The following is an 18577-nucleotide window of genomic DNA, read 5'->3' on the forward strand; positions in this document are numbered from 1 at the left end:
CTATAATTAAATTATAAGTGATTACTAAGTGTCGGTTTACTAGAATTATACATACATTAAAATTGTAATAAATTATAAAAGAATAGAATATTATTTTTTGTTCAGTTTATGACCAATGACAAATATTTTGTTAAAATGAAAACTAAAAAGTATACCAAATGGGTATAGTATATTATATGTTGTTTTACATTTCAGTATATAGCACAAACTATTTAAAAACTTCACCTATTCCTAGGGCTATGGCTCTATGTAATAAACTTTCAACGAAAGTTGACTTCTTCTTCTCTCCCTCAAGGGAGATTATTAAATGCTTACATGAACAATACGAATACGTAATGCTGGGTTTGTCTATCAATTTTAATACTATTTTTCCTTTATAGATTTTTGTAAGCTTTATATACCTATAAGATATTTATTGTATGTGATATTTGTATTTCTTTTGTATTCGTACTCAAACTATACTATCTGTACTATTGGGTTTCGGCCCGTTTTATTCTACTGAATAAACTATTATTATTATTAATATTAAATAAGTGTTTTTTTTTTTAAGTAAACCTAATTGTGCAATATATAATATTTAATTATGCAAATATCTATTGTAACGTAACAATTACTTTAAAATATAAGTTTTTACTAACAATCAATTGTCAAGGTATTAACATCATGGACATATTATAATATCAATAATACAGATTAGTGATTACCTTGGCAGCAGTCTTGACTACTCATTAATATTTAACAGATAGTTACGGAAAATGACAATGATGTTAATATTATAATAATTAATTTTACTAATTAATTAATACTCACATCAACTGAATTTATTTGCTTATAAAAATATCAAATGTTTCATGATTTCGTACCTAAGCGGCTAAGTGCTTCTAATACTATTAATTTCATTATATTTTTAACTAAAGAAATGCCAACTGGATGAAATTGTATAAATTATACCTAAACATTTTTTAGTTATCAAATAACAAATAAGTCTTAAATTCAAATTTACACTGTATTTTATTGCATAAAATTTAAAACAAGTTTGTTTCACTATTTTGAACAATACTATAAGGGTATTGTTACAAAATAAATAAATATTACAATATTGATAGTTCTCAATTGTTTTATCTATAATGTATTTATCTAAGAAATAAATATATGTAAATAGTAAATACAGTGATCACAAGATAAGTTTTTAGAAAAAGTCAAACTTAACAAATTAATTCTTAAAGGCGTGTGTTCGTATAACATATTTTTCTATTTTCAAAATTTAGCATTAAACAAAATAATTAATATTAAGAAAACAATTGAGGAATGTGAGCAAAATAATAAAAAAAGACAGTTGTTCATGTACATGATAACTGGCAATAACCCCTACAGGCTAAAACCAAAAAAAAATTAAAAAAAAAAAAAAACAAACGATAGCCTATTGAAATTCCCTTAAATTAATACTTGCTACAACAAAATTTATCTATAAAAGAATAAAGACAAAAAGTAAACAATAAATATTATTTAATATTTACTAATAATATCTTCACCTACATTTTAAGACTAAACACACATTAATAGAATCATAATATTATACAATATATAATATAGAACAAAAATTACAAAACTTGAACTTAATTTTAATAGTTAGATGGGCAGACAACTTTGTCTTCTTACAATAGTGGCAGTACTGAGTGTATAATAAATACAGGCGGTGAGAAAAATTATTTGTATTTTAATTTTTTTTCTGAGAAAATTACTTTTCATTATTCTATAATTACTTCATGCAAATATCTTTATTTTCGTAAAGAATATCGCTCAAATAAAGAACGAAAAACAAACTTTCTCACCTATTTCATTTCAAAAACAACAATCAAATATTATTATAATTTTTCTCTTGGTCTATAAACAATTATTTTTTACTTTTTGGAGTATATTTAAAATTGATCTAGGAAATATTTATTTATCATAAATCTGTAATAATGACAATCAGATTTTAAGTAACATTCAGAAGGCAGATTAATACATTTTAATAAATTTTCTAAATAATAGTGATGTAAGGTAATAATTGTTTTAACGGTCAACCAAAAACACTATAAATAGTGTTATTATTTATCAATTAATTTAATACATTTTAATTAACATAACACACATACACACACAAACATAGACAAACACACCAATTGAATTTATAATTATTATTACCTATTAAATATTTTTATTTTCTTGTTAGCTAACAAATTAAAAATCAGCTCAAATGAGAACATTTTTAAGTCAAAGAAATCCTATAGAGAACGTAAAATTAAATACAGTAATTAGCTAGGTATATTCCTAGAGTGGTTCTTCAGTCTTATTTGCATTCATTGACTTCTGGTCATAAGGAGATTTTTATTTTTGCAAATAAAAATAAATGCTCATACATACACGCATGCATGCATATATTTACATCTATATATTTATATTTGTATAAATACATACATTTAAGTTTAACTATAATTTAAATTAATATAAATATTTATACAAATTATTTTATATTTAATTTTTACCGATAATGTAACTGTTTGTAGTTCAACACAATATACCTTCCATTATTTTGTATCACCTTCACCTAACACATAATTGGAGTTAGCTACTTAACATAAGGTTTCTCTGACAAATGCCATTTCCTAGAAATTCTACACAAACACTATTAACGGAGACATTCTTAAGTTATAACATGCATTTTCACATTCAGTTTGTCTTTGGCCTTCCACTTCTACTGTTTCCCTACATGGAGGAAGTCTTATAACTTCTTTACTATTGAATTTTCTTCATTTGATGGACACATTACCTTAGCCTAGTTCTCTCTATGTTAAACTATTTTTACTTTTTTACTTTAACATAATATATTGAAATATGATTAAATTAGCTATTTTACATATCAAATAAAAAATTAATAACTTAGTGTTTTAAATAACAATAAACAATTGATATTAATCAATTTTTTTTATATTAAAAATTTAAAGCGTAAAAGGCAAAAATTATATTTATGTTTCAGTTCATACTGGTTTAAATTGGTAACATATTCACTAAAAAATAAAATACATTAAATACAATAAAAATTCTCCATTAAAGTTGAAATATCGTTAGAAAAATTACCCCTGGATACAATTCTCCTAAAATGTTATACTTTAGATGCCAAATATATTATTAACATATACTTTTACCTAAATATTAATATTTATTTAATTCAAATACAAAGAGCAACACAGTAAAATTATACATACAAAAAATTATATACATTTGTGTTTGCCACTGAGATAAACCTCTTTACCAGTGTATACAAAATATGAGTTTAAATTAAAATATTATTTATATTACAACACAAACTACAATCAAATTATATAATTACCCATCCAGCGAAGTAACAGAGTTATCTGACTTAGAGTGGTTTTGAGAATTATATGTGACAATATGAGATGGGTCTGAGAATACTATATCCGCAAGTCCATCACAAATGGCATCTAACACGGCATCAGAAGACTGACCGATCTGTTGTTCTCGTACTGGTATTGTATGAGCACCTGGCTTAATAGTCGTATAACCATCTACTTCATCAATGCCTTCATCAGCCATGGGAACAAGTTGTTCTAGAGCTGTGTTACGTTTTTTGTTTTTTTTCCAATTCAAACCACCAATCATTTTCATGAGTGGAAACGTACTACTTGCTGCTTCCCACACATTTACATAATTTTTTTTATTTGATTCTTCTACCACCATACTTGCGCTACGGAACATAAAACACAAATATAAATATTATATAACAACAATTATAATACACAATATACTAAGCATATTATAAAATATAATTGGAAGAAATAACTCTAACGAAAATAATTTTGATTTAATATAACAAAATGTACATTATAGACACATAATTTAGATTCAATAAATAATTTACTAATTTTCTATGTTATGAAATGAATAATCGTAGGTATATATTGTATTAACACACTTTTCACAGGGAAATAATCCTTGGCTCGGTTTCATTGGTGTGTAGCTATCAACAAGCTCAATACCAGGCACCTCTGAAACTCTTTCCAACGTAGGTGACAAATACGTATGTGAAGATGTTGGAGGTGATCTGGAAATACCATGAACAGCTCCAGATAGTGTCCTTTTAATATCTACGGAAGACACTATAGATTTTGGAGGGGAACGACCAGTTGGTCTATGAGTACATGATGGATCAGGAGAAGGACAAAGTTTAGGTGATGACCTTGGTGATAAATCTGCTGGTGGCTGATTAGACAAGGTGCGCAATGTTGCCGAATAATGACGACGAGATTTTGAATTACAACTAAAATCTATTTCCATTCGATCGCCACTATCACTATGTTCAGACATACTGGTCGAACCAGATTGATATCCATTCCGGGGTAACCCAGTTGGGGGTAATCGACCGCGGCTGCCAACAGAAAATGCACGCGTTCTTGTTCGATCAGCATAAATTCTAAAAAAAATAATAATAGTTAATTATTATATGATTATAAATGTTTTAATTATTAATGTATACTTGTCAATTTTCTCTCTCAAACCATCTGGTCTGGAACCAACAGAATAGGCTCGAGTGGGCCTTTCAATAGGTCCTTCGTCCTCAGATGGCGTAAGGTATGCACACACTTTATCCAGATGAATGTCAGAAAAGCGAGTGTCTGTAGAAGGTGTACCAGATTCAATAGATCCTTGCTTACAATCCATAGACACATAATCAGACATTCTACAAACGGGTGCCATAGGAACATAGCCTTCAGGTGATTCAAATTCTGTTTGAGGCATTTCAGTTGGTTCTATTGGAATGTATATAATAAATGAAAATTTACTTTAAAAAAATAGAATAATTATTTAAAATATATTCAAATAATCAATATATTTTACAGTAAGCCAATTAAAAAGTTATATTTAACTAGCAAGAGACAAGTATCATACTGAATTAACTAACAAATAATCAAAATAATTTTGTAATAACTATCATTACAGTAACAATGACCATGAACTTTGCATTCCCCCTCTATAAATTGTATAAAAATCATATCCAAACTACAAATTAATTAATTATCTAGAATGCTGTATTATTTATCTTATTTAGCTGTATTATATATATTTAATTGAAATATTCAGAATATTAAGATTTTTCAATTTTTATTATTATTATTATTATTATTATTGAAATGTTAGCTTTACAATATTTATCTGTACAAAATATTGATAATATTTCTATTAAACAGGAATGGAATGTTTTAAATTTATTTTGTAGGAATTCACTATAATTACATTTTTATTCAATATATAATATGTAATCTTATCAGAAATTTGGAAGGGATATCAAAGAATTGTATGATGTCCCCAACCTATTGTTTGAACACAAATTTCTGACAAGCTTGTTTATTATGGTGATCCAATTCACATACATAAATATGTTTTATTTTTACTATTAAAATTTATTTTTTAAGTCGATTCTTGTGATTTTGGAAACATGTGCTATGACAGAGTTTTAAGTATTTGTAACAATTCATTTTTACAATTTTCTTACTTATTTCACTATAGGGATTTTAATTGTTTTAAAATTAGTAGTATTGTTCATTATAATTAATTCAAAAAAATAAATTACCTTGTTTAGAATTACTATGTCCTTCCAATGGCATAACATTTAAACAGTTACTAGAAAAAGTATATCCTGGTTTCATTGGAAGATATCCATCTGGTGGTGGAGACGTTTCAGACGTACCTAATGATTATAAATTATTGAAAGTAACATGAACAAACAAGTTGTACCAATAAGATATTTACTAACCAGAAGGATTAAAAGGAATATACGTATCATCTACATTGATGGGTGAGCCATATGGACTATTTGAATCACAACAAGAACCCGCCTATTTATATTAAAATTAAAATATTAATAAATAATCTAACTACTTCACTATATTATTAAATTTAAAACATTTAACTTATAAACTATTATCATTCTTACAACAAAATTGCAAACAATAATATAAATAAAAAAATCAATGAATAAATATTTCAATATTATAATTTAAGACCGGATTTATATTTTTACATATTGTTACTGAATCTATGCAGTCTTAAACCCGGTCCAAACCAAGAAATATTTGTCAGAAACTGACGTTTCTGATATTTTTGTCAACAAATATTTATATTACTGCTTATGATGGGAAATCGGGAACATTGTCAACGAAAATCTTTTTTGTCTGGAAGGGGCTTTATGATAGTAAAAAGCGCGGACGATTTGTTCAATTCTGAGTTTGCAGGAAAAAGTTTTTTTTACATATTTGAGAATATTTCATGGATTATGGAATATTTAGCTTATTTAGCATATTTTTAAATATTTTGTAAATTGTGTGAAAAAAATATTTATTTTAATATTACGGTACCAGGCAAACTTTTTATGAACAATTACAATTTTCTTTTTGTATCACTTTGATAAAATGTAAACGCGCAGCGTTGTAGCACTATAAATTAGCATTAGCACCTATTATATATTGCCATGCCGCTCACTTAATATAGTGGCTAACCTGCAATGTTTGCAGTTGTTTTTATATTGATAAGATCAACATTTATGTTTATTGTTCATTAAATATTCAAATGTCCAAATATTTTACAATTACATATACAATTGCGATTTCATGATTTTTAAGTTTTTAAAATGATCAAAAGAAAAAAACCAATTAGTTTTAAAAAAGCAATTTTATATGCTATACTAATAAATTAAAGAAATATTGTAAAAAAAAATTGCATATTAAAGCATATATCGATGTTCATTGATTGTTTTTGCATATATTTTAAATTTCCGAGAAAGTTAGAGAATATTAGCATCATATTTTAAGTAATTTAAGAGCATATAAATCCTGTCTTAAATTATAATTTATTAATTATTTTAAAAGAATAATATTTTTATGGTTAAAAGTTGTTATTATTAATATTAATATTTAATAAAAACTAACCTGAGAAGAGGAACTGGATTTATTACCAACAATATTATTGTTAATTAAGTTAATATTATTATTAACATTACTGTCACTTGTTTGTCTCAAAGAATCTTCTTCTACAAGCAAAAAAATACGGTTAGTTAAGTTTTATAAAATGAAATGTGTATAACACTTATTAATATTAATTAATAAATAATAAATTTTTATTACAAAAATACCTTTGTCCAATGGAGTGTAAGGAACAAAATCTTCTTGTTTTTCCTCAAGTATTGCAGAACGGTGGTCATTAAGACTCGTATAACACGAAGAGATTCCATCTGTGGTATCCGTAGATTTTGATAGAGACGAATCCCAGGTACTCAAGTTAGAATCGTTAAACCTAAATAAATTATTGTTTATATTTTTTTTAATAAGAGTCAATAATATGTAACATACGCTGATAATGACGAAGATGCAGAAACACAATTACAACCTTTGTGGAAAGTTTGTTTTGGAGATAAAATTCCATTGAAACAACGCGTTGATGAAGTTGTGTTTTCACTAATAGTGCGTGGTCGCAATGGCATGCTATCACAACGCTCCCTACCTGATCCTGAAAATAAGTAATCAAGACCAATTTATTTTAATTATTTACTAGATGTAACCAAATTTAATACTAATTTGTTTTAATATTTATAAAAATTGTGAAAATAAAAACACTACCGAATCAAAACTTGAAAATTAAAAACGTTTAATTTTAAATAAATTGTTTTCAATTGTTAATGAGTAACTTAGGTAACATTTTTTTTATGAGAACTGAAGTGTAAGATATTATATTGAAAAACCAACCATTAGAGCATTCCACAAAAAGTTACTATAAGAATATTGTAAAAATAATTTTTGCCAATTTTGAATATATACAAATATAAATACTTTATATGATTGTAACATTATTCAGGTAGTACAATATGATACTATGTATCAAAAATGTGGTATATAATATATAAAGTGATAATTAGGGCCTGTTTTACAATCATAGTTTAAACCTCGGTTACGCCTAATCCACTGATTTTACCAGCCGAATTCGGTGGTTTAACTTTAGTTCAACGATTGCAATACGAGCACTTAGAAGTACCACATACAACTAATCTCTAATTAAATACATATAACATTTCTGAATATTCTAATCTCACTAGAATGTGATCTCAGCAACAAATATCTGATGAAATATTTAATATTGATTTGAAGAGTTTCTCTAAATTAGTCTAATTAATTTGTTTTCATAACCGTAAATATTCCAGCTTTAACATACTTATTAAACAATGTATTTCACCTATAAATCATTAAAGACCACATTTGGAAATATTAAGACAATTTATTGCCTTAAAGTGTGTTTTTTAACAATACAAATTGTGTTGTGAAAAACTACAATTAACTTCCAACCAAAAACTAAAATAATCAATTTATTTACAATTACCTTTTAAGCTTTAAAACTAATATAATATAAACTCTTTTTATTGAATACAATATGTATAAGAAATAAAAATATTAATGCTTATGGGATAGAAGAAAAATTACATCATTTTAAAAATGTATATAACAATCAGAGTAGAAACAATAGTTACCATTTAAAATTTGTTATTATATAAAAACAAAAAAATGTAGTCTTAAAATCTCAAATGATTTACATAAAAAGTTCTTACATATATAGTGTCAAAAAACATTCTAGTTATTAATACCTTAAATTAAATTACCTGCACGAGCTAAATCAACATTTCCATTATTTAAAGTTGAGGAACTTTGACTATTATTTTTATACCGAAGCCCAGGGTAATTCTCATCTAAAATGTTTTTTCCGAGCAGTTAATAACAGAAAATTTAATGAACTTTGTAAAAAAGCATACCATAAAAACAACTAGAGCGCTGTCTTATTGGATATATTTCTTTATTGGAGTTTATTAGTCGTGATCCTTCATTAAATGATGATGATCTCATTCTAAATCTAAGATCATGATTTCGACTTGATGCCCCCATTATAGTTTCGTGAACACTAGCTGCAACATCATCATTCCATGTATCCATCCATATATGACCAGAACCTAATGGAGAGCTTTGTCCTACTTCCATGTAAAAAAATGTACCCAAAGCTCCACATCGACGAATACTTGACAACTGTAATAAAACAAACAAATATAATTTTATTAATGACTTAATAATATAAAAATATAAATTAACTAAATACCATTATATCCATAGATTTTTGTTCTTTTGATTTAGTTGGATATTTCATTATGCTGACTTTTTTGTCACATAAACAGAGTCCAGTCATGCCTATTAAATTTGCATTCATTCCCAACTCTTTTTTTAGTATAGAGATGTGCCAAATATGCTCTGCAAAATAATAAGTAATTAAAACATGTAAATACACTACGAAATGATAAAAGCTATAAACTAAATACCGAAAGGTTCTTTGAGTGAAACACCAGGTCCAAAATCTTTAGTAACTCGTTGTAAAACTAACATAAGGTCCAACCACTCGTCACGTTCTTTGTCAGTATCGAATTGTATATAAAAGGAACTTTCCTTGGTATACAAACATATCAGTGTCTTTTTAGTACGCGCATCTACGCGTTTGTCTATATTGAAGCACGACTTTAACACAATTACTCTGTAATAAAATATACAAGAAAATGATTTACAATATTATAATTAGTAAATTATTAAATAATTTAATTCAAATAAGTAGTAAATTATAATATACTTTTTAGGCATTGCATTGTTTCTCCATTTTTTTTCAGTTTCATAATACTCGAGGCGTGCAGGTCCACCACCTGCAGTCTCTTCACGAAGTACAAAAAACTTTTTTCTCATATTCTTATTTTTTTTCAAATATCCAATCTTAACAACACCAGCCATAGCATTTCTAGGCTTAGGTGGGTCAGTCAGTTGGGCCAATAACAAGCTCATTTTAAATGATTTCTGAAAACAATAAAAACTATTAGGTTTAACATAGGTTATTGTAAAATATAATATAAGTAATAATGTTTTTAAAAGATATATATACCATAAGACACATCATTGAGTTATTTAAGTAATACTCGAGTATAGGTAAAAAAAAAAATGTAAATGAATAAACAGCTAGGGTGCTTAGGTTAAAGAAAAATACTAACACATTTTATTAAGATAAATAACATAGGTATTCAAAATGAATGAAATTATTAAATTTGAACAACTGATTGAATTCTACAGGTCAACAAATAAAAATATAAGATAGATACCTAATTTAGTAATTAGTGTATTGGGATAATATGAAATTCTTATCATTAAGAAAACAAACAAGGAACAATAAATGTTAGAAATGGGAAATTCACAAATAAATAAGATATGAAAAACAGCAATTATTTTTCAAGTTACTAACTATAAGCCAATAGATGTGTATAAATATAATTATGTATACATTGTGTACACATTATACATTTATCTTTATTATTATTCATTTTTATTTTAATATCAATTTGATAAAATTATTAATAATATGCTTAGATTACGACTAATGCCAAAAAAATAATATGACACATTAAAAGAATTTCTTGACAGTTTAACACACCCACCAAGAGTCCTATCAATGATTGAAACACGCTTAGTCACACACTAGGTTCTTTTGAACATTAACATACATTTACACATTTAATTAATAATTCAAATCCAAATACATAGGTTACTTGTAAACTAAAATTTAATTTAATTTATTTAGTTTAGGTATTTAATAATATTATCTGATTAAAAAAAATTTTAATTTAAAATTAAGAAAAAATATCATAGGTTTAACAATATAATAATGGCAAAAATATGTTATCGGTTTTATAGCGTGGACTGATAATATAAATTATACTATTATAAAATAATCTTACTAACTTCAATACTAATAACGATAAGCATAAATGGTTTATTATCGAACATTAGAATAAAACGAAAATAAATTCCTAGCATGGTCTCACACAGTCTTCTGACCAAGTACAGATTTTAAATATATCAATAAAAAACCATGATTGGTGGTAGTTCAATGTTCTAGTCTTCTAGATAAAATTTAGTTATAATGTGACACATTACTCTAAATTTATGAAAATATTTAAATTAGGTATGTTTCTTTAATGAATATTTATTTTTTTAATTTTGGATTAAACAATCTACCTATTACATTTTTTTACTAACAAACTTTAGTGAGGACAGAATTAAGTTTACCTTGGAGTTTTGAGGGGAGAAGGTGCATACTGAAGACATCGAGGAAGACATTCTTGGGGTGTGATCTGCAGGTTGGACAGGCCCTTGGTTACACCCTATTTCCTTTAAAGATTTTTGGCAAGATTTCTAGGCATTGACTTGGTTAATATTTTTGCTAGAATATCTGAAAAATAGGAGAAAACGAAGGTAATCTGTGTAGGACTTAATAGCAATTTATAACATTATAATATCACTTTTTTAGATATGTGTGTTATGTTAAATTTGAGAGACCTTTGTTACTAAACAATTTTGTTTTGAGTTAGGTTTAATTATTTTTCTTTGCTGTACATAAAAATTGATTTTTGTAGTTTTTAAAAGGTTTAGTTTAGTGTGGATTTAAAGTTTTGTTTTGAGTTTATACTTTATATATATGTAAGGATAACAAGACAAAATTTGGTTTAAGTTTGGTGTTATGGTGATGGTGGGCCTAGGTCAAATTTTTATCGAAGTGAACACTTTGAAGTAATTTACTTAATTTTAACTAAGTTGGATTGTAACTTGGAGTTAATACAGTGTACTCTTGGTATCTCGAAGCTCACTGGGAAAAAGAAAATTTGACTTACTAAAAATGTTGATCTATCAAAATCTTAATGTGTTATTGTTATTTAAAGGGGAATTTTATTTGTTTGAGATGCCGATAATTTTGAGTTATCAAGGTACAAGTTACCGAGAGTACACTGTATGTTCTTAAAAATAACTCGAGAACACATTTTATGCGTTAGTGATGAGACTGAATTTGATTTTGTTAATTTTTGCATTTTACTCATACCAGGTTTCAATATAAGAGAGATAATATTGAATATTATTAGATGTGGTGATTAGATATTCACAAACTTAGAGATTATTTTATCGTTAGCATATTCAGCAACAAAAGTAGGTATAAGGAGAAGTGGGTTGTTCCGCAAGAACAAATATTGAATAGGTATATTAGGAGCTGTTATGAATTGAAAAACTCAAGTCCAGTTGTGTATTTGAAATAAATATTTAATTTTTTTATGGATGGGTTTATGCAGGAACGTGTCATGTGTAAAACAGGTACCTAAGTAAAAATTTACAAAAATTAATTAATTTTAAATATTCCAAAATAGCAAAATACCTGCGGTCACTGTGTAATAACTAACATTTTAAACAATAATATTTACCATAGGACCAAGAATAATATTGAACTCTTAATTAATATTCTACATTAAGCATTTAAAGTTTAAACATAGGTAGTGTCTCTATTATTCACTAAGGAGGAAAAGTATTTTTAAGAATTATTATTAGGCAATAATAGGTACTATTTATGAACTTACCAAATCAAATTTTTCATATACAACTACTGTATTGAGAATGAACATTAATGATTTAATTAGCTGGCACATATTTTTTAGCAAATTATTTAATTGACTGGTTAGAAAAATTGTGTTTTAATACATGATTTGTATTGAATGAAAAAAAATATAAATTTGTTCATAGGTAGTAGGCAATTATTACTCATATTGAAAACTTTAAAATACCTCCTGGTAGGTATACAAAACAAATAAACAAACACATTATTTAACTGATATTACATCTGAGAAACATCTGAACAGTTATCAGAATTCTAAATAAAAACAATATCGATATCAGTTTTTTCTCGTACCTATGCATTTTATTTTTTAAAACAAAACATATTATAATTAGGTAGGAAAGTTTTACAATAGATTTTAGGTGATCATTTCTAATCAAGAACCAACATTTTAATGAGCTTCACAATAAAACAGATATTAGTAAAAAAACAATTACAAATAAAAAGCGTGGACAGGCAGTTTGAGAGAAATTCTGTGATCAAGGTTATTACACGGGTAGAGTACCTATACGAATGTAGCAGGAAAAAATATAAACTTATTTGAAATTAAGGCCTAGGTATACCTAGGTAGATATGCTAGAGATTTTTACGGATTTTTATGTAGCACAACACACAACTGTTAATGTTTTCTTATTATACATAATTAAAATGATAAAGCAAAAAATATTTTAATTTACTTCATAAACACTGTAGAGGTCAACATTGTCAAATGCATACAATTTATGATAATGCTACATTAATTGGATTTTAGACACCTAAATTTCACATTAAAAAACAATATAAAATTATATTCCTACATTGCAATAGGTTTGGCAAACGTGTAATCATCAGTTAAGCACTGTTGAATGTATCTATTATTAATTTACGAGGAGCATAATATTATCACTGCAGTCGATAGCAGCACAAATAAATGAACGGCAACAGCCCAATAGGTACAAAACAACGTTTTTAAACGCATCACGTTACCCAATTCCAATAACACAGGTAGGTATAACATCGTAAAAAGACTCGATTGGTTTCTCTAAAAATTGAGTGTCATCGGAGAACAGAAAAACTTTTTAAAAAAAAAATGATCTGATTTTTAGCCGGTTACGTTTTATGAGTCGCGAGACGAGACAGTATCGGACATCATCGACAGCACAACAATAGCAAAAAACAACATTAAAATCCAATCTATAACACGACATTGTTATTGTTGTGGGCATGTGCAATAGTATAGGTGGTATGGGAATAATAGACATAGGTACACCACACTACACCTATAATACGTTAGGTACCTATCCATTCAAGAACGGGCAGTTATGTCAAGGGCATGCACTGTTTACGTTATTATCGTTCCGTTTTTTTTTTTTTTTTTTTTCATTCTTTTACACAATTGCTCGCAATAAAAATAACACGCAATAAGCAACATACCTACTTCTCGGCTGGTATTTCCTTTCGCGTGTGCGGCGGATCCCAGCACACTCGGGTTTTCGCGTTTCCGAACTATAATAATAATATTGTACCGTACACGAACTGACTAGAACCGACGTGGCCACACATGGCACACTACAAAAATAATGGTAATAGTGATAATAATAATGTTACGAGTTTCGCGCACACGCCGCCTCTTACACGGCCACGAAAACGTGCGTCGCAGTAGCTATATCACAACGGCACACGGCGACATAGGTACGCACGGTTCGCGTATCGCATGCGAACAAAACGCGTAAAAATATAATATCACACTCTGTTGATGTGTGAATTACTAATCTGCACCGGTCGTGCTGTTTACCGTGTTTCGTAAGAAAAATGTACTAATAATAATTTTGTATCCATACACGGTGCGCGGCGCACGAGGGCGTCGAAAACGACGATAATAAAAGAGAAAAACGATACGACAGCACGCGCGTACCAGACGATATCGTTTCAACAACAACGAACACTGCGGGTGAAACACGGTACGACGGCGGCGTTTAGCACGATAATTCGGAACATGCTGCTGCGGCGACGACGGCGGCGGACGGGGCGCATTGGAAATCGGCGAAAACCCTTTCTGTCACTGACCACTGCGGCGGCACGTCGACGATAACAACAACAACAACAACAACAACAACAAAAACGACGACGACGAAGCACGAGAAACACACCGACGGCTTGGACGATTTCGAGAACACGGTTAATGCCACTGTAATTACTGCTGTATTCACCGTGTCGTTGTTGTTAATGGAAAACATTTTCCGCGGAAAAGTCATGTGGATACGTAAGCGCCACCACTGTGTGTTGTTATTCGGTGTGTGCGTATATTATGTGTGTGTCTGTGTGACGATTAATCAGCGCGTATTCCTATAGATGTAAACAAGTGGTGCGCATGCGCCCCATCCCCGCCTTCTCAACGCGCGGGTCATGTTGACCGTTGAACCGTGCAAACAACAACAACATTACAACGAAAACAACATTTTTCCCATAGCGGCGTGGCCGCGTCGTGTGTTTTTCGCTCTGTCAGTCTACTGCGCAGTGCGCGGTCGGCTGCACCGTTCTCTCTTTCTCGAAAAAATACAAAAATAAATAAGAAATAAATAAAATATATCGATCGTTATAATAATAATAATAATATTGTTATTATTACCATCATTATCATTATCATCATCGTGTACTCGTGTTGTTCTTCCGCGACACAACCCGCGGTACAACACACACGTATATCAGTGTATATTATTATGGATTAATTATATATTTATGCATAATCAACAGCGATATTATATCCGCGTTACTACCATATACGTGTGTTATAGACAAAGGTACACGCGAACGAGTAAACAGTACACCATCATAATATTATTATTATGTACTATGTACGCTATTGCGGCTGTTTTACTTGACCGTCTTTCATTTGTATTACGTCTCGAATTCCCGATACTCTTATAACCCCTCCTGAAAACAGCAAAAACCCAATAACCTTTACCTCGAATTTTCCCGCGCGCGCACGTCGCGTACATTTTATTACACCATCATGTTCGTAATGCTCCGGTATAATAATATTACAATTATTATTATATATGTACCTAACACGACACTAATAATTTTCAAGTTTTAACAACAACAACAACAACAATAAAACAACAAACACGGTTCGTTACAGTAGCGATTGGTCGATTCTCGTTCCTGCGGCCCCGTCGTCATTCCTAAACAATAAACATAATATTATAGATAATCACGTACATTGTAATAAATTATTATATAATTGATGTATAATAATTTTATAATATTGTAGATCGTCGTGTTGTGTGTACTCTTATGAACACACACCTATCGTGCAAGATAATACTATATTAAAGGTATATCACAGTCTGTACTAGTCTGTACTCCGTCTTATTATATCGAAACTACGCGCGCGTCGCATGTGCGTTGTGCGTTGGTATGTCGCACATCACAATATATGCCTACCATATTATACGTATATTACAATAGTTATCTTTTTTTATGTACATAATATACTATATTATGACATATTGTGCGCAGTACGCACAATGTCGTGTAAATATATGTGATAGGTATCATGTGCGTCAGTCGGCTGGGCGGGCGTGGGCGGTTGGCGAACGTAGGTATATAACGACGTACCTACGCGTATTTACACTCGCGTATGTGCGCACGTAAATGCGCGGGGTAGAATTCCACGTTGGAATCACGTTGCGTTGTTTTGACGCCCTCGTAAAATCGATAACGCAGACTATATACGTGTAAAACTAGGTTGGCATAACGGTGGGCCAGACAGCTCCATTCAGCGCGTGCACGAGGTTGGGCGGCTCCGTGTTAATCCGTGTGTGCGCGCGCGCGCCTCGCTCGCCCTCGACACCCCCACCACTCCTCACCACCCAAACTCTTAAGGATTGCGGGGATACTATCGACTTTTTTCCACCCTCAACGCCCGTCTCATCCACTACCGTCGACTAACACTAGTACACTACTACACCACGTGATGACCGTAAGGCCGCGGAATATTGTAAATACTAAAATATATGATACGAACACAAACACACACACGTTCGTTTACGCGCCTTACGCGCCTTACGCGCCTTACGCCCATGTTTATGGTTTTAAAAGGGTCTTCTACCCTTCTATATAGCGCGCGATCGACCTATATCACCGTACACTCGTATTATTATAATATAGTCTGCACTGCTGCAGAATACGCGCGCGTACTGCGTACACCCATCTCGTCGTCCTGCACCCCGTCACCTGCAAGCCCACCCAATAGAACGCCTATACAGGCTACGTACTACGCACTATACTATATCACTATAGTATACTACGCATTTTACTATATTACTATAGTAGTATCATAATATACTATTAATAAATGATAATATATTATAATATACTCTATTTACAAAATATACTTTGATAATTGGTGAGCACGTAATAATTTGTAAATATTGATATTTTACAATATTTATAATTTATAAACTATAATACCATACAACGTATAGTGTATACCTACTCACTTCGTCCTATCGTCTGTCACTCATCCGCCGCAACAATTTACGCAGCATTGCCTTCGAAACGTATATCGCATCACAGTAGTTGATGTCGTCATTGCTATTGTCACTGTATGTTGTTGTTGTTGTTGTTGTTGTTTACTTGTTTGTAGATGAATTTTTCGAAAGCTATACCGGGTGATTCTTTTATCATTGAACACTCTTTATTTCAAAAAGTGTTGATGTTTTTGAAAATATTTTTTTACACAGTTTCAAGTTGGGGGTTCAAGTAAAATGGAAGGAGCTAGTCTTTTACCTAACGATAATTTTTTTTTTTTTAATCAACAACAAATTCAATTTATAGATTTAAATATTATATTGCTAATATAGGAACTATTATACTAATATACATTATACATTCAAAAATTAAAGAACAAACTTTTCTTGATTTTTTGCTCAATTCATTTAAACTTCTTCTGCTGTTAGTGGAATTTCTTTATGAACAGCTAACAAAGCTAAGCCTAAGTCAAGTCTAAAACCAAAAAAATGTTTAAAAAAAGCTGGTAAGTGGATGTCGCTTTGCTGTACAGTAGGTTACAAGTGGATCATTGTATAATGGGTTTTATTAGACTTGAATTCAATGATAAAATATCATTGTATAAGAAAAACGATTCTGAGCGGAGACGGTTTGTCAGCCTGGATATTTTATATTGTAATTATTTATTTTATCATGTAAGTTGAATTAATATTATAATATTATAATTTTTTTATTCGTTTCTATGGTGATAAACAAAGCGTTCGAAATTAAAATCCCATTTTTAGCGTTTTTTCGTAATTTTTCGGTGGTTTTTCTCGTGGCATTAAATAACTATTGAGAAAATCGGAAAATTACCTCTTTAAAGTACCATCTTGATCCAATTTGCCAAAATATAAGGTACTATATGTTGAAATCGAAGCATTTCTTCTGGTAGAAATTAAGTATACAGGATATAAAAATAAAAAAATAAACACCATTGTAAATCCAATAGCTTCCTCGCTCCGCTCAGAATCTAAAAATTGATATACATTTTTATTTTAAGATCCAGAAAATACCTCAGTCATAGGTGCAAATAGCGTTTGGGATTTGGGGGGGGGGGCTAAAGCCTTACTTTGATAATATTGAATAAGCTTAAAACAAAACGTAGGAAATGTTTGGGGGGCTATGGACATTTTTGAGAGGGCTTAGCCTCTAAAGCCCCCCTCCCTATTTGCGTTCATGACCTCAGTCATTTTGTTTCGTAGATAAGATTTAAATTTTTTTGTGACAAGAAAAAGTTCTCTCGGGGGTGGATGTTGAAACAGGTAAAGTGCATAGTATTTTTAATAGAAAATTTATATTGGGAAATATTATAGAAAGATTTTTAACTGTTAGCTTCTCAGTATTGAGGTAAAATTCAACAAATTCTTCAAAGTTTTCTGAATAAGTTCCAGAAAATAAACACTGAAAGCCTAAAAAACAAATTTATATTTTGAGTACCTATTAAAAGTAGGTATATTAAAAGTATCGGCAACTGCGGGGC

At 29.6% G+C, this 18577-nt stretch overlaps 1 protein-coding gene across 5 annotated transcripts; it reads right to left on the reverse strand.

The window, feature by feature from the left end:
* Nucleotides 1-1488: 1488 nt before the first annotated feature.
* LOC100569479 (insulin receptor substrate 1) lies at nucleotides 1489-15027 on the reverse strand. 5 transcript variants are annotated; one of them, XM_008181751.3, is made up of 15 exons: nucleotides 13979-15027; nucleotides 11193-11355; nucleotides 9712-9929; nucleotides 9410-9618; nucleotides 9193-9341; nucleotides 8855-9122; nucleotides 8705-8791; nucleotides 7407-7563; nucleotides 7190-7350; nucleotides 6987-7087; nucleotides 5816-5897; nucleotides 5633-5749; nucleotides 4538-4811; nucleotides 3977-4474; nucleotides 1489-3748 (listed from the first exon to the last, which is right to left on the reverse strand). In XM_008181751.3, the coding sequence occupies exons 2-15, from the start codon at nucleotides 11241-11243 to the stop codon at nucleotides 3370-3372; spliced, it is 2751 nt and encodes a 916-aa protein (XP_008179973.1). In that variant the 5' UTR covers nucleotides 11244-11355; nucleotides 13979-15027; the 3' UTR covers nucleotides 1489-3369. The 5 variants fall into 5 exon arrangements, with proteins under 5 accessions (XP_008179973.1, XP_003242429.1, XP_008179974.1 ...); XM_003242381.4 differs by having other exon boundaries at nucleotides 13975-15027; XM_008181752.3 differs by lacking the exon at nucleotides 11193-11355.
* Nucleotides 15028-18577: the final 3550 nt, after the last annotated feature.

Source organism: Acyrthosiphon pisum, chromosome A3 (assembly GCF_005508785.2).
Source record: "Acyrthosiphon pisum isolate AL4f chromosome A3, pea_aphid_22Mar2018_4r6ur, whole genome shotgun sequence".
In the NCBI taxonomy this organism is placed as follows: domain Eukaryota; kingdom Metazoa; phylum Arthropoda; class Insecta; order Hemiptera; family Aphididae; genus Acyrthosiphon; species Acyrthosiphon pisum.

What these genes read in the sequence shown, in the direction of transcription:
- LOC100569479 (XM_008181751.3), bottom strand. Translation starts at nt 11,243, where the DNA reads ATGTCTTCCTCGATGTCTTCAGTATGCACCTTCTCCCCTCAAAACTCC. An exon ending in TATTCCTTTTAATCCTTCTG is followed by an intron (nt 5,750 to 5,815) that starts GTTAGTAAATAT and finishes TATAATCATTAG; the next exon opens with GTACGTCTGAAACGTCTCCA. An exon ending in TTGAGAGAGAAAATTGACAA is followed by an intron (nt 4,475 to 4,537) that starts GTATACATTAAT and finishes TATTTTTTTTAG; the next exon opens with AATTTATGCTGATCGAACAA.